Here is a 14156-nt window from a genome sequence, read left to right on the forward strand (position 1 = left end):
CAGTGATGGTAATACTGGCAGTCTAAATCTTTTAGCCTATGTTTATGTAGATCACATGACACTTTTTCTATACACCTATAACATTCTTGTAGACCTAATGTGATCCTGAGGAGGATTGAGCATTTGCTGTTTTGTGCTGCCTTTCTGGCAGCCTGATCTGCCCTCTCATTTGCAAAAATCCCACAGTGAGAAGGCACCCAAATGAAAGTTACATGGATGCCTTTGATTGATAACTGATGTACAATGTGTTTTATTTCTGTGATCATCTCAAGGCGTGATTTTTGATTAGCAGATCTAAGTGCATTTAACGCTGATTTTGAATCTATGCAAAGTAGGATTTGACTATCCTTTTGATGAAAATCCAGAATGTAGTTTGTGGCCTACAAGGAGCACAAGACCAATGACTATGTGCGGAACCTGGTCAGCAACCTTGTTGGGCCCCAAGAACCACTGCTGGCGACTGTCAAACGACGGAAGATGGCATGGTTTGGTCACGTCATATGACATAACACCCTCTCCAAAACCATCCTGCAAGGGACTGTAGAGGGAGGGTGCAGACGGGGGCAGCAGAGAAAGAGCTGGTCCGACAACGTCAAGGAATGGACCAAAATGACGATGCCAGATCTCCTCACGACAGCTGCCAACAGAACGGCGTGGCGAGCTATGACATCTTCCTCATGTCCCCCCAACGACCCCAACAGTCGAGGGAATGAGTGAGTGAGTGAGTTTGTGGCCATAAGTATGGCGAAGAGCACAGCCGAAAAGATAGAAAGTTGCCCAGGTGGTACATTTTCTCACGGTTCAATTCCAGTATCACAAAAGCTGCTCCCGCTCTGACATCATCAAGAACCGAACCATCTGTATATATTGGAAGATAATTTCTATATTCACTTTCTATATGAGAGCATATGGAGCTCTTTAGTATATTCGGTGAATCATTTTTTTTGCAGATTTGTGTACTCCATATCAAAGTTGGGTTTTCTCAATTCCCAATGTGGTGTGTTTGAGAATGACGGTTTAACAGCTATATTTTAAAAATCAACTTCTGAATTGATGATGTTATCTTCAGTAAATGTACTGACAGGCTTTAGGGACTGGATTGTTCTGGCTGTTTTTGCAAAATCTTTGTCTGATTTTAAGTTTACTTCATTTTTGGAGAAAGTGTCATACACTGAGCTTCTTAAAACAAATTTTGTGGCAGATACTTTTCTGTGTTCGTCAAGGGGTAATACATCTGCTTCTCTATAAGCTCCTAAGACTGATGTGTGTGATGGGATTTCCAGAGCGAGTTTATAGGCTTTGCAATGTATACATTGTAACTTTTTTTAATAGGTATTGTGGTGCACTGAAGAACACCTCCTGAGCATATGTCAACTTTGAACGCACAAGAGCGGTTGACAAAGACATAAGCGCTTTGACATCCTATCCCCAATATTGTCTGCTAACAACCTTGAGAAAATTCAGACTGTTTCTCACTTTGTTTATTACATACTCGATGTGGTGCTTGCGCGTGCGTGTGTGTGCGCTGTCAAATAATTTTGACATTGGCATAGCGCTGGAACAAACTGCGATCGAGTGTAACAAAACAAGGTGAAATCGTAACGGTTGGCATCTGTGTACCTCAGTGATCAGCCCCTCTCGGTCGGCCACACAGTCAATGGTGATGTTTTGACTGCTGTTGGAGGCGATGGTGGCCATGGCAGGAGCCATCGTGAACATACCCATCGACAGGCGTCCTGCTGGGGAACTGTGTCTGCACACACACAGGGCAACAACACAACTCTCACTCTGTGTGTGTGCGTGTGCGTGTGCGTGTGTGTGTGTGAGAGTGAGTCTATGTGTTGGAGCTCGTGTGCTTTTTTGTGTGTAGTGCTGGGCATGTGAACACTGATTTCTGTTTGTGCTTTCATGTCTGTGAGACAGCATATTTGTTGCATATCTGTTGTGCATGTGTGTGTGTGTGTGTGTGTGTGTGTTCATTTTTAGATTTATTGTGTGTGTGTGTGTGCATGTGTGCGTGTTTACTTATTTCTATATTCATTTATCCATTCATTTTTTCATTATTGTTATTCATATCATATATACTCATGTCAGTTATTCATCTAATTATTCATTTTATTTTATTTTTGTTTTCTGTACTATTTTAATTTCTTAATTCATTAATTTCATTACTAATCTATTTAGTTACTTTCGTATCTTATTTTACTTCCTCTCTTTTTATTTTCCCTTGGGCCTGACAAAGCGTGTGGGGTTACGCTGCTGGTCAGGCATCTGTTTAGCAGATGTGCTGTAGTGTGTATGGATTTGTCCCAACACAGTGACGCCTTCTTGAGTGACTGAACTGAACTGCTATTATGTAGAATGTTTTCCAGCTTCACAAAAATCACAGACATAAAATCAGAATAAGAAGAGAAAAAAAAACAAAAAAAACTGCTACAACTGAAATATCTAAATGATTTGTCATCAGAATTATGAATGAAAGAAAGTCATCGATTTGAGTAGACACTGAAGCAATCACAATCACCATCATATCCTGTTTTTGTCGGCATTCGCTAATTCACTAGCCTTGTACTGGAAAACATCCACAAGATAGAGGAACAGTATTGAAAGAAAGAGATTGCACACACATGCATGTGCACACACACACACACACACACACACACACCCAAACGCACAAAGCAATGCAGTCCACAAAGTCCTAACCAACCTGTCTTTCTTTCCACCCTTTTGCTTGGCACCCTTTGACCTGACGGAAGCAAAACAGACAACAGCGTCATCACTACCACATGCCGCATCTTTCATCTGTGCACACATCTCTAAATGTTCAGACAGACAGGCTTTGAAATCAGAGATATAAAAAAGAATATACAGTGGCTAAAGAGTTCACCTTTGGCTAATTTCATGTAATGTGAACTATAACTTGTGCAAGATCATGACTGATGCTGAATTGTATACTCAAATACATGAGAGAAAAAAGTATCCCCCCACCCCCCCATGCCCCACAAAAAAAAGAAGAAAAGAAAACTAAATCTCAACTTCTTTCAAAAAAATGTGTGTACGTTTGTATGTACATGCGAGTGTATGCATGCATGCTGACATGCGTTCACCTGATCACCTGATGATTAACAAGTCTTCTCAAGTGAGAGTATGATTGCAAGTGTTCACAATGTGCTATATAAATAAATAAATAAATAAATATATATATATATATATATATATATATATATATATATATATCACAGCTTGTGGCATTTATTTGTGCGCATGATTGTGTGTTCGTCTCCCTTCCCCTCCTCTCCCTTTCTCCCTCCTCCTCTCTCCCCCTTTTGCTCCATCGTTCTCATGTGTGCTCAGTTCAATGCTGAACTGATGATGCAGGTGAAATTCTCGTGATATGTGTCTGGCAGGTCTTATTCCTTCTTGTTCTGAACTCCTGAAATGAGTTCGGAAGTAACATTATTTGGAAGGAAGGATTTTGCTTTGCTTTTGGAGTTGGAGACGGGTTTGCCGAGCCAGCAAGTGAGCTGTTGGGTGCCCTCTTGACAGGAGTTGTGGGGTTCGATTCTTGTGTGACCCCCCCTTCTTCCTCGGTGTGGGTCTGTGTTCTGTGCTTTCTCCTGGGCCAGTGGCGTGCCTGTTTTCCTGGCGACAGATTTTTCCTGTGGGGGGGTGCTCTTGAATCTATCTGTGAATGCGCAGATGGCTGAATAGTCCAATCTGCGCACGAAATGTTCACTGACAGTTGGGGCAGACAAAGACAGGCATATCATTGTCAGGGAGCTTGTCTGCCCGTGACTTTCTGGCCTGCCTCTTCTGAACAGCTGCAGCAGTCCCGTTGGCCTCTTAACCCTATAACTGGCATGAAAACATAAAGCAGTTACCAGAGACACTAAAACAAGACAAGACAATTCTCCCTATCTGTTCAGCTCTTCCACGCTGAGCTGACCATGAGGTCCAGGAGTGCACTCTGCACAGCCATAATCAAACCTTTTCCACCCGTTTTCTTGGTGTGGTTACAATGCTCACACTCTTTACTGCTTACTGTCATTTTCAAGACTGAAGACACAAGAATATTTCATCATCTCTGAAAGCAAAACTGTTAACAAATTTGCCCACAAAAAGGTGACGCCTGCATGCGGCATGGCTTCACCAAGACTGCTCCCAGTGGGCTGTAGCTGTTCCACGGATGAGATGAGGCAAGCAGGCAGGTAGGGAGCTGGTGGTCACACACACACTGTGACCAACACTGTCTCCCCATCATGCCACGCTTGCTCTGCTTGTCAGGTCCACCCAATCCCTGAAACAGGGGACAACTCTCTGCCTGAGGAGCCTGCAAGCTGTGTCAGTGACAGCTCAAGATGGGCGCAACGGCAGAGTGGTTAAAGCGCTGGACTTGCAATCTGAGGGTCCCAGGTTCGAATCTCAGAAATGGTGCCTGGTGGGTAAAGCGTGGAGATTTTTCCGATCTCCCAGGTCACCATGCATGTGCCCTGAACCCCATTTGTATGAATATGCATGCAGAAGACCTAATATGTTAAAGATCCTGTAATCCATGTCAGCATTTGGTGGGTTCTGGAAATAAGAACATACCCAGCATGCGCACCTCCCAAAAATGGAGTATGGCTGCCTACATGGCAGGGTTAAAACGATCATTCACGTAAAAGCCCACTTGTGTACGTACGAATGAATGTGGGAGTTGCAGCCTATAAACGAAAAAGAAGGAGTGACAGCCGACAGTCAGAGAAGAGACAGACAGAGAAGACAGACACTAACGGTTGACCAGACTGTTTGGACATGTCACTGACAGCCGACAGAGAGGAGACAGAGGCACTGACACTAACGGTGACAGCCGACAGTCAGAGAAAAGACAGAGAAGACAGAGAAGACAGACACTAACGGTTGACCAGACTGTTTGGTCATGGTCTGCTGGGGAACAGGGTCCCCCTTCCTGCTGATGGTGACCGTGAAGTCAAAGTCGCCATTGTTCTGGATGTTGAGGATGCGGGTCTTCTTGCTGTTGACCACCAGGCAGCCAAAGTTAATGTCCCCTGTGGGCAGCATTGTGAACCTGCACACCGCACACCAGCAGCTGGTAGGGCTGTCATCACACCTTGTCATCAGGACAGTACTGACAGGGCTGTCATCACACCTTTGTCATCAGGACAGTATTGATAGTGCTGTCATCACACCTTGTCATCAGGACTGTACTTGACAAAACAAATTTCCATTCTACATGAAAGTTTTACGAGCTGAAGATAGGAAGAGAAGTAAGTAGTGTAAGAATGAACCGCCAACGTCACCTTTCAGCATCAGTGTCGGTACTTGATGCTCACAGGAACCGCACAGTGATTTTCCACACAAAGGGCAACACCAACCCGACAGTCACCTTCACACAGCTACTCACAACACACACACACACACACACACAACACACGCCGCTCACTTGCTGTAGACAGACTTGACGGAGACTCTGATGGGGATGGTGGCGATGAGCTCCCCACTGCCCCCTGAGGCCTCCGTCACGTAGCACTTGAGCATGGGAACGTCCTTCACCACCACCTCCCGCGTGCACTTACAGATGGCCAGCACCTGCACCACCATCAGTGCTGACTGACTGACCAGCAGACCTTTTTTCTTTCTTTCTTTTTTTTTTTTTTTTAAAATAAGTTTTTAATTCATTTTTCACAAAAAGTACACAAAAAGCAACATACCTTGCATGCACATTCCCGAAAACGGAGTATGGCTGCTACATGGTGGGATAAAAACGGTCATACATGTAAAAGCCCACTCGTGTACATATGAGTGAACGATGGAGGTGCAGCCCATGAACGAAGAAGAAAAAAGAAGCAGAAGAAGAGTTCTGAGTCTGCTGGTGTGCTGAACAGGTCAAGTCCCCAATGTGTTGGAAAGTGTTCACACACACAGACACACACACACACACACACACCACATGCACAGTAAAGCCAGTTAAAACATGCATCAGCACACAATAATGCTGAAATAAAACAGGATGGAAACAAAGTGATGCATCAGCATGCAAACAGGATCCCAAAAGAAACAAGACTCGACAATAAAACCTCTGTGCCAGTGTCAAGACTACTAAGGCACATAGGTGCGCACATACATGCACACACACACACATACATACACAAACACACACACAGCACTAACCTGTGTGGGTTTTTCCAAGCCAGTAAGTGATACTTGCTTAGGAAAAAAGGAGAAAAAAGGTGCAAGTGTGGGATCAGCACACTCCACCTTAAATCTGAAACACACACACACACTTGTTTCTCTTGGATTCTTACTGACAGCTGTGTTCACATCTTCCCTTTAACAGCCACACACACACACACTGGGTACTTACTGACAGCTGTGTTCACATCTTCCCTTTAACAGCCACACACACACACTGGGTACTTACTGACAGCTGTGTTCACATCTTCCATTTAACAGCCACACACACACACTGGGTACTTACTGACAGCTGTGTTCACATCTTCCCTTTAACAGCCACACACACACACTAGGTACTTACTGACAGCTGTGTTCACATCTTCCCTTTAACAGCCACACACACACACTAGGTACTTACTGACAGCTGTGTTCACATCTTCCCTTTAACAGCCACACACACACACACTGGGTACTTACTGACAGCTGTGTTCACATCTTCCCTTTAACAGCCACACACACACACTGGGTACTTACTGACAGCTGTGTTCACATCTTCCCTTTAACAGCCACACACACACACACTGGGTACTTACTGACAGCTGTGTTCACATCTTCCCTTTAACAGCCACACACACACACTGGGTACTTACTGACAGCTGTGTTCACATCTTCCCTTTAACAGCCACACACACACACTAGGTACTTACTGACAGCTGTGTTCACATCTTCCCTTTAACAGCCACACACACTGGGTACTTACTGACAGCTGTGTTCACATCTTCCCTTTAACAGCCACACACACACACTGGGTACTTACTGACATCTGTGTTCACATCTTCCCTTTAACAGCCACACACACACTGGGTACTTACTGACAGCTGTGTTCACATCTTCCCTTTAACAGCCACACACACACACTGGGTACTTACTGACAGCTGTGTTCACATCTTCCCTTTAACAGCCACACACACTGGGTACTTACTGACAGGTGATCTCATATTTTCCCTTGTTCTTCAGCATGATGGGCTCCTTCATTTCATCGTTGACACGGACGGTGCCAAAATCTAATCCACCTGTTGACCCTGAAAGCGAGTGATACAGTCCTCAACAGTTCTGTTTTACATTTCCCCCGGTCTGTCCTGAATACAGTGGTACCACTGCTTTCGTTAACGGACTTTTGCGTTTGTTATAAATCTTTAAACAAAATGAATCAAATACTGACTGTGCTTAAAAAAAAAAAAAAATAAAAAAAACCAAAAAAACTTGCCTGTGATCAAGACAGTATATTTTGCACACAGTAAGAACATAATGCAAAATCAATAATATGGGGGTGGGGGGGTGGGGGCAGGGAAATGGTACCTACATGCACGCACACATACACACACACACAAACACACGCATACAAGTGTGCACTCATGCACACTCAAGCAGGCAAACTCTGAATCACTTGCAAACACTCATCACACACACACACAAACACATGCATATACCTTCAGGTTTAATGACTATGTAGTATTCTATTCTGTTTTATTACAAACACGTCTACATGAGCACTGCTGACACTCATAAGACCTGTAGCACTGTGAGTGCAACATCAACATCAATATCATCATGGTCATCAGCAGCAGGCCACCCTCTGTTGCCACACTCCAACTGGTACCACAGCAGTGTGCAGATGATCACAGACTGACCTAAGCTTACAGTTGGGCCAACAGCCAAGTGACAGCTGTATCACCAATGGTTTCTCCATTACAGCTTAGTCTTTTGTGAAGGACTATGACTCTCAAACTAGGAGGCAACATTGTACTGGCTCTTAGTACTGCAGCCTTGGGGGCTAGCTGGTCTTTGGGGACCCATCCCAATGCCAAATGTCCTAAAACCATCTTGGTAGAGAGTGGGGATGCAACTTGGGCAAGACAATCTCCACTACAATCAAATTCTAGCTCAGACAGTCGGGACAGCAGTTACTTCTTCTGCTGTTTGATGGTCATGGCTGAACATGACTGACCATCATACTTACGTATACATACCTTTGGTGAAGTTCATGTCGAGGCACACATCATAGGCCTCAGCGATGATCTGGATGGGCTCCGACTGCACCACCCCCAGGTTCTCCTCCACGTCCAGTACCTGAAGTCACACGGCCACCACTACAACCTTCACCATACCTCTCCTTCCTCCCTTTCACCACCACCATCAGCTGGCTCAGCAATTTATCCCCATTCATGCATGCTGGGGACATTCGTAGTCTCCATAATCTGACATGAAAGAATAATGAGGCTAGAAAGAGTCAAACAATAGAGTGGTAATTCATAAGGTACACAACTTCAGCTGCTTAGCATATTCATGAAAGCACGTGACCATGCTATGTAGTCGAAAATGAACTCGTCAGAACAATTCTGACGTTGGCGCAACGTTGGAACAAACAAAGCGTAACAACAAAACACGGCAAAATTGTGAACAGTCAGCATCTGTGGACACACCTCCAGGCGGATCATCCGCTTGCTGGTCTGCACGGGCTTCAAGGCGCGGAAGTAGGCGTAGAGGGCAAACTGGCTCATTGGCTCCAGGATGCCAGAATCGGCCCCCACCAGGAAGTCGTCCCCCATGTTCTCCAGCCCAGACAGGCGCCACGCCACTGGCAGCTTGGTGGGGTTCCGCATGTTGATCACCTTCGTGTCCTTCCTGGCACCACAGGGGAGGGGGAGTGGGGAGTGAAGCATCACGTGCTGGTCAGTGTGGGGGGCCGGGATGGAGGGGGTTGGGAGGGTAGGGGGAAGAGGGTGTGTGTGTGTGTGTGTGGGTGGGCGGGTGGATTGGTAGGTGGGTGTGAGTGTGTATGGGTGACAGGGGATTGCTTTGTGTGTGTTTTTGTTTGTTTGTTTGTTTTGTTTGTGTGTGGGTCGGTAGATAGGTAGGTGGGTGCGAATGAGTGTGTGTGTGTTGGAGGGGTTGTGTGTGTGTGTGTGTGTGTGTGTGTGTGTGTGTGAGAGAGAGAGAGAGAGAGAGAGAGAGAGAGAGAGAGAGAGGGGGGGGAGGGAGAGAGAGAGAAAGAATGCAGAAAGAACCACTGAGCAAACATCCTCTCTCAGAATCAATCGAGGTGTGTTCCTCTGTGTGTCTGCCTGTCTGTCCGTACCTGTGAATCAGGACCTTGTCGAAGGCAAACTGTTTCTTGTCCAGCACCACTTCAGGACGCACTCCATCACAAGCCACGGGGAACATCACAGGTTCTGGGTTCTCACGAATGCAGCACACAATGGTGTCTTTATATCGTATTGGGGCCTACCATCACACAATGCAGCACACAATGGGCCTACCATCACACAATGCAGCACACAATGGGCCTACCATCACACAATGCAGCACACAATGGGCCTACCATCACACAATGCAGCACACAATGGCATCTTCATATCGTACTGGGGCCTACCATCACACAATGCAGCACACAATGGCATCTTCATATCGTACTGGGGCCTACACAAATCAAATTGTTTCTAAGTCTTTCCGCTTTTCTGGATTTCTTTACAAGTCATCAGTGTGTGCAAATTTCAAACAAACATTACGGATACTTTCATAATCTCACTGCATGATAGTATGAGGGAGGGAGGAACTTTTGTATTTTATCCCCAACTAACTCATTATGTCACTTATCAGTTTGGAAGGTGTCAGTTGATAACTTCCAACGTTTGTTTTTTTGTCGATTTTACTTGCTGACCCATACAAACGGGCAGTCTGTGGGGAAAGCCAGGGGAGCCAACTGGCAGTACCAAGTGAGTTAAAGCTGATGTGCGGTGCATTCACTGATATGCACATGTACGTGCCCAAAATTCTACTGTGTCTGTGCTTGTATACAATTTTCAGTTTGTGTTTGTACCTTTTCATGTACTGTCCCCTCCCCCCGATATTCCTTTTGACCCCAGCACATGTGATACTAAAGACATATTCTATTCTATTCTTTTCAATGTGATAATAAAGACATATTCTATTCTATTCTTTTCAATGTGATAATAAAGACATATTCTATTCTTTTCTTTTCTGTGTGGATCAGTTCATGCCACGTCCCTGAGACTGGAGGAGAAAGACTGGAGGAAGGTAGCAGAATAGTTCAAACTGCGCCCTCACCCTTTCTCCCAAGTCTGACAGGAAAATCAAACTGAGCGTCCAGTCATTCAGAACAGGCGATAAATCGAGGTCCCGTGTGCAGCACATACTTAGCGCACTGAAAAAGAACCCATGGCAATGAGAGTGTTGTCCTCTGGCAAAATTCTGTCGAAGAAATCCACTCTGACATGTGCACAAATAAATATGCATGCACTCAAGGCCTGACTAAGTGCATTGGGTTATGCTGCTGGTCAGGTGTCTGCCTAGCGGATGTGGTGTTGCGAAGATATAGATTTGTCTGAATGCTGTGCCGCCTCCTTGAGAAACTGGAACTGGAACTGGAACTGAAAGAGGAACACAAGCTGACCATGGGCGTGGCGCTGAGGGTCAGGGGCATTGACTCCCCGGGCTGCAAGGTGGCTGTGGCGCTGTCCACCTGGAAGGTGGCGTTCTTGTGGTCGTGCAGGAAGCTGAAGTCCACCTCCACCAGCAGCCCCGTGGGGTTGTGGATCTTGATCACCTCACTGTTGTCCGGGCACTTGTCCGCGTTGTTGGTGTTCCTGGTCAGTCACCGCCACAAACCAAACACTCTTCATGATCTGTCAGTGTTGCTGGTCAGTCACCACCACAAACCAAACACTCTTCATGATCTGTCAGTGTTGCTGGTCAGTCACCATCACAAACCAAACACTCTTCGTTATCTGTCAGTGTTGCTGGTCAGTCACCACCACAAACCAAACGCTCTTCATGGTCTGTCAGTGTTGCTGGTCAGTCACCACCACAAACCAAACACTCTTCATGATCTGTCAGTGTTGCTGGTCAGTCACCACCACAAACCAAACACTCTTCATGATCTGTCAGTGTTGCTGGTCAGTCACCACCACAAAAACCAAACACTCTTCGTTATCTGTCAGTGTTGCTGGTCAGTCACCACCACAAACCAAACACTCTTCATGATCTGTCAGTGTTGCTGGTCAGTCACCACCACAAACCAAACACTCTTCATGATCTGTCAGTGTTGCTGGTCAGTCACCACCACAAACCAAACGCTCTTCGTGATCTGTCAGTGTTGCTGGTCAGTCACCGCCACAAACCAAACACTCTTCGTGATCTGTCAGTGTTGCTGGTCACCATCACAAACCAAACACTCATCGTTATCTGTCAGTGTTGCTGGTCAGTCACCACCACAAACCAAACACTCTTCGTGATCTGTCAGTGTTGCTGGTCAGTCACCACCACAAACCAAACACTCTTCGTGATCTGTCAGTGTTGCTGGTCACCACCACAAACCAAACACTCTTCGTGATCTGTCAGTGTTGCTGGTCAGTCACCACCACAAACCAAACACTCTTCATGATCTGTCAGTGTTGCTGGTCACCACCACAAAAACCAAACACTCTTCGTTATTTCTCATTGCTGCTTATTACCCAGCCGACCACACAGGCCATATCAGAGGCTAAAAATCTGACAATGCTGATCCTTCAGAATCCACACAAAGCAAACACTGTAGCACTGCACACACACACACACACACACACACACACACTGCAACCATTTTCTAGGCAATTCTATTAAGATGGTTAAAGGTTGCCGCCTTTGATAAATGCTGTGTACAGTTGCATAAACGTATCCCTTTTGACAGCTTACTGTTTATGTATCTGACCTGTCCCTTATGAAAGCATTCTTACACTTGATGTATCTGACCTATCCCTTATGAAAGCCTTCTGACTGTTGATGTATCTGACCTATCCCTTATGAAAGCCTTCTGACTGTTGATGTATCTGACCTATCCCTTATGAAAGCCTTCTGGTTGTTGATGTATCTGACCTATCCCTTATGAAAGTGTTCTGACTGTTGATTTATCTGACCTATCCCCTATCAAGGCGTTCTGACTGTTGATGTATCTGACCTATCCCTTATGAAAGCCTTTTGACTGTTGATGTATCTGACCCATCCCTTATGAAAGCGTTCTGACTGTTGATGTATCTGACCTATCCCTTATGAAAGCCTTCTGACTGTTGATGTATCTGACCTATCCCTTATGAAAGCCTTCTGACTGTTGATGTATCTGACCTATCCCCTATGAAAGTGTTCTGACTGTTGATGTATCTGACCTATCCCCTTATGAAAGCGTTCTGACTGTTGATGTATCTGACCTATCCCTTATGAAAGTGTTCTGACTGTTGATGTATCTGACCTATCCCTTGTGAAAGTGTTCTGGCTGTTGATGTAACTTGTCACAGTGAAGTGTGATGAGAGAGAAGAGAGAGAGAGAAATTCATCAGTTACGGAAAGCACTTACTTTTCTTTGATCTTGCCAACCAGCAACGGACCAAACTCAAACACCTCAGTGGAAGCAATGAATTTCTTGTGGATGATCTCACTGTCTTTCAGTGTCTTCTTTCGTGAGGGGAACACAATTCTGCAGACAGAAACGTTCATGAGCAACATATGTTGCTCAAAGATTTGTTGACGTGTGTGTGTGTGTGAGTGCGTGTGAGTGCGTGCAAGCATATAAAACATTTTGACTCTTTGCCTGCCATTAGCTGTATGTGATAAATCCATTACCCCTACTGTGTCTGCTTACTATAAGTATCCTAATTTCATCATCAAACAACAGAACACTATCATTAGTTAGTCTGTATAAGGAGCTCTCCATGTTTTAGTTTCAGCTTCTCAAGAAGGTGTCAGTGCGTTCAGACAAAGCCATATACGCTACACCACATCCGCAAGGCAGATGCCTGACCAGCAGCATTGCCAAACGCACTTAGTCAGGCCTTAAAGTGCATGCATACATATTTGTGTACCTAAAAGAGCTGCTTTCTTAACAGAATTTTTGCCAGAGGACAACACTCTTGTTGCCATGGGTTCTTTTCAGTGCGCCAAGTGCACGTTTTCCCATCAAACATGGGAGAAAGGGTGAGAGCGTGATTGGAACCCACACCCCCACAGACGCTGCACTGGCAGATGAGCGTCTTGACAGTTCTGCCACCTTCCTCTCCATCAAGTTTGGGAATCAACAGCACCACTTCCACTGGCTTCCCTCTTGGCTGAAGGACAGAGAATGGATCATTGTGGGAATGACTGCCCTCACTGTGGGAACAGCCTCTCCCCATGCTCCCTGTGCCGTTCCCCTGGCTTCATGGCTGATCATGTCAAACCCTGACGGGGGCTATAGCCGAGTGGCTAAAGCGCTGGACTTTCAATCTGAGGGTCCCGGGTTCAAATCTCGCTAACGGTGTTTGGTGGGTAAAGGGTGGAGATTTTTCCAATCTCCCAGGTCAACATATGTGCAGACCTGCTTGTGCCTGAACCCCCTTCGCATGTACATGCAAGCAGAGGATCAAATATGCACGTTAAAGATCCTGTGATCCATGTCAGCGTTCAGTTGGTTATGGAAACAAGAGCATACCCAGCATGCACATCCCTGAAAACGGATAAAAACGGTCCTACACAGAAAAGCCCACTCATGTACAAACCAATGAACGAGGGAGTTGCAGCCCATGAACGAAGAAGAAGAACTGTCAAACCTGCCTGGTGGGAGCATGTCTATGTTGTCAAGGAATTCCACCATCTCACTTCTTTATACTAATAGGTTTGTTTAACATGTGTATTACTGGTGTGTTGTTCTCCGTACATAAAAATTTACTCACTTGTTCTTCATTTGTATTATTTGTAATTATTTACGATAAAAAAGGTCCAGTAATATATATATGATAGTCAGTCGTGTCCGACTATGACCATCAGAACAGCAGAGGAGGCAACTGCTGTTCTGACTATTTGGGCTAGAATTTGATTATAGTGGAGAGTGTCTTGCCCAAGTACATCCCCACTCTCTTGGCCAAGAGGGTTTTAGGACAGTCGGCGTTGGGATG

The 14156-nt window shown here is 45.4% G+C and overlaps 1 protein-coding gene across 1 annotated transcript in view; it reads right to left on the reverse strand.

The window, feature by feature from the left end:
* The window catches only part of LOC143300330 (hydrocephalus-inducing protein homolog), a 142558-nt gene that overhangs the window by 40933 nt on the left and 87469 nt on the right, over positions 1–14156 (reverse strand). The window contains exons 52-62 of the mRNA XM_076613931.1: positions 12584–12703; positions 10649–10841; positions 9314–9459; positions 8658–8859; positions 8205–8304; positions 7157–7256; positions 6172–6265; positions 5444–5589; positions 4898–5068; positions 2708–2746; positions 1621–1753 (exon numbers count right to left, since the gene is read on the reverse strand). Coding sequence (XP_076470046.1) covers positions 1621–1753; positions 2708–2746; positions 4898–5068; positions 5444–5589; positions 6172–6265; positions 7157–7256; positions 8205–8304; positions 8658–8859; positions 9314–9459; positions 10649–10841; positions 12584–12703 — 1444 coding nt within the window. The remainder of the gene's footprint in view (positions 1–1620; positions 1754–2707; positions 2747–4897; positions 5069–5443; positions 5590–6171; positions 6266–7156; positions 7257–8204; positions 8305–8657; positions 8860–9313; positions 9460–10648; positions 10842–12583; positions 12704–14156) is intronic.

This window comes from Babylonia areolata, chromosome 26, assembly GCF_041734735.1.
Source record: "Babylonia areolata isolate BAREFJ2019XMU chromosome 26, ASM4173473v1, whole genome shotgun sequence".
NCBI lineage: Eukaryota > Metazoa > Mollusca > Gastropoda > Neogastropoda > Buccinidae > Babylonia > Babylonia areolata.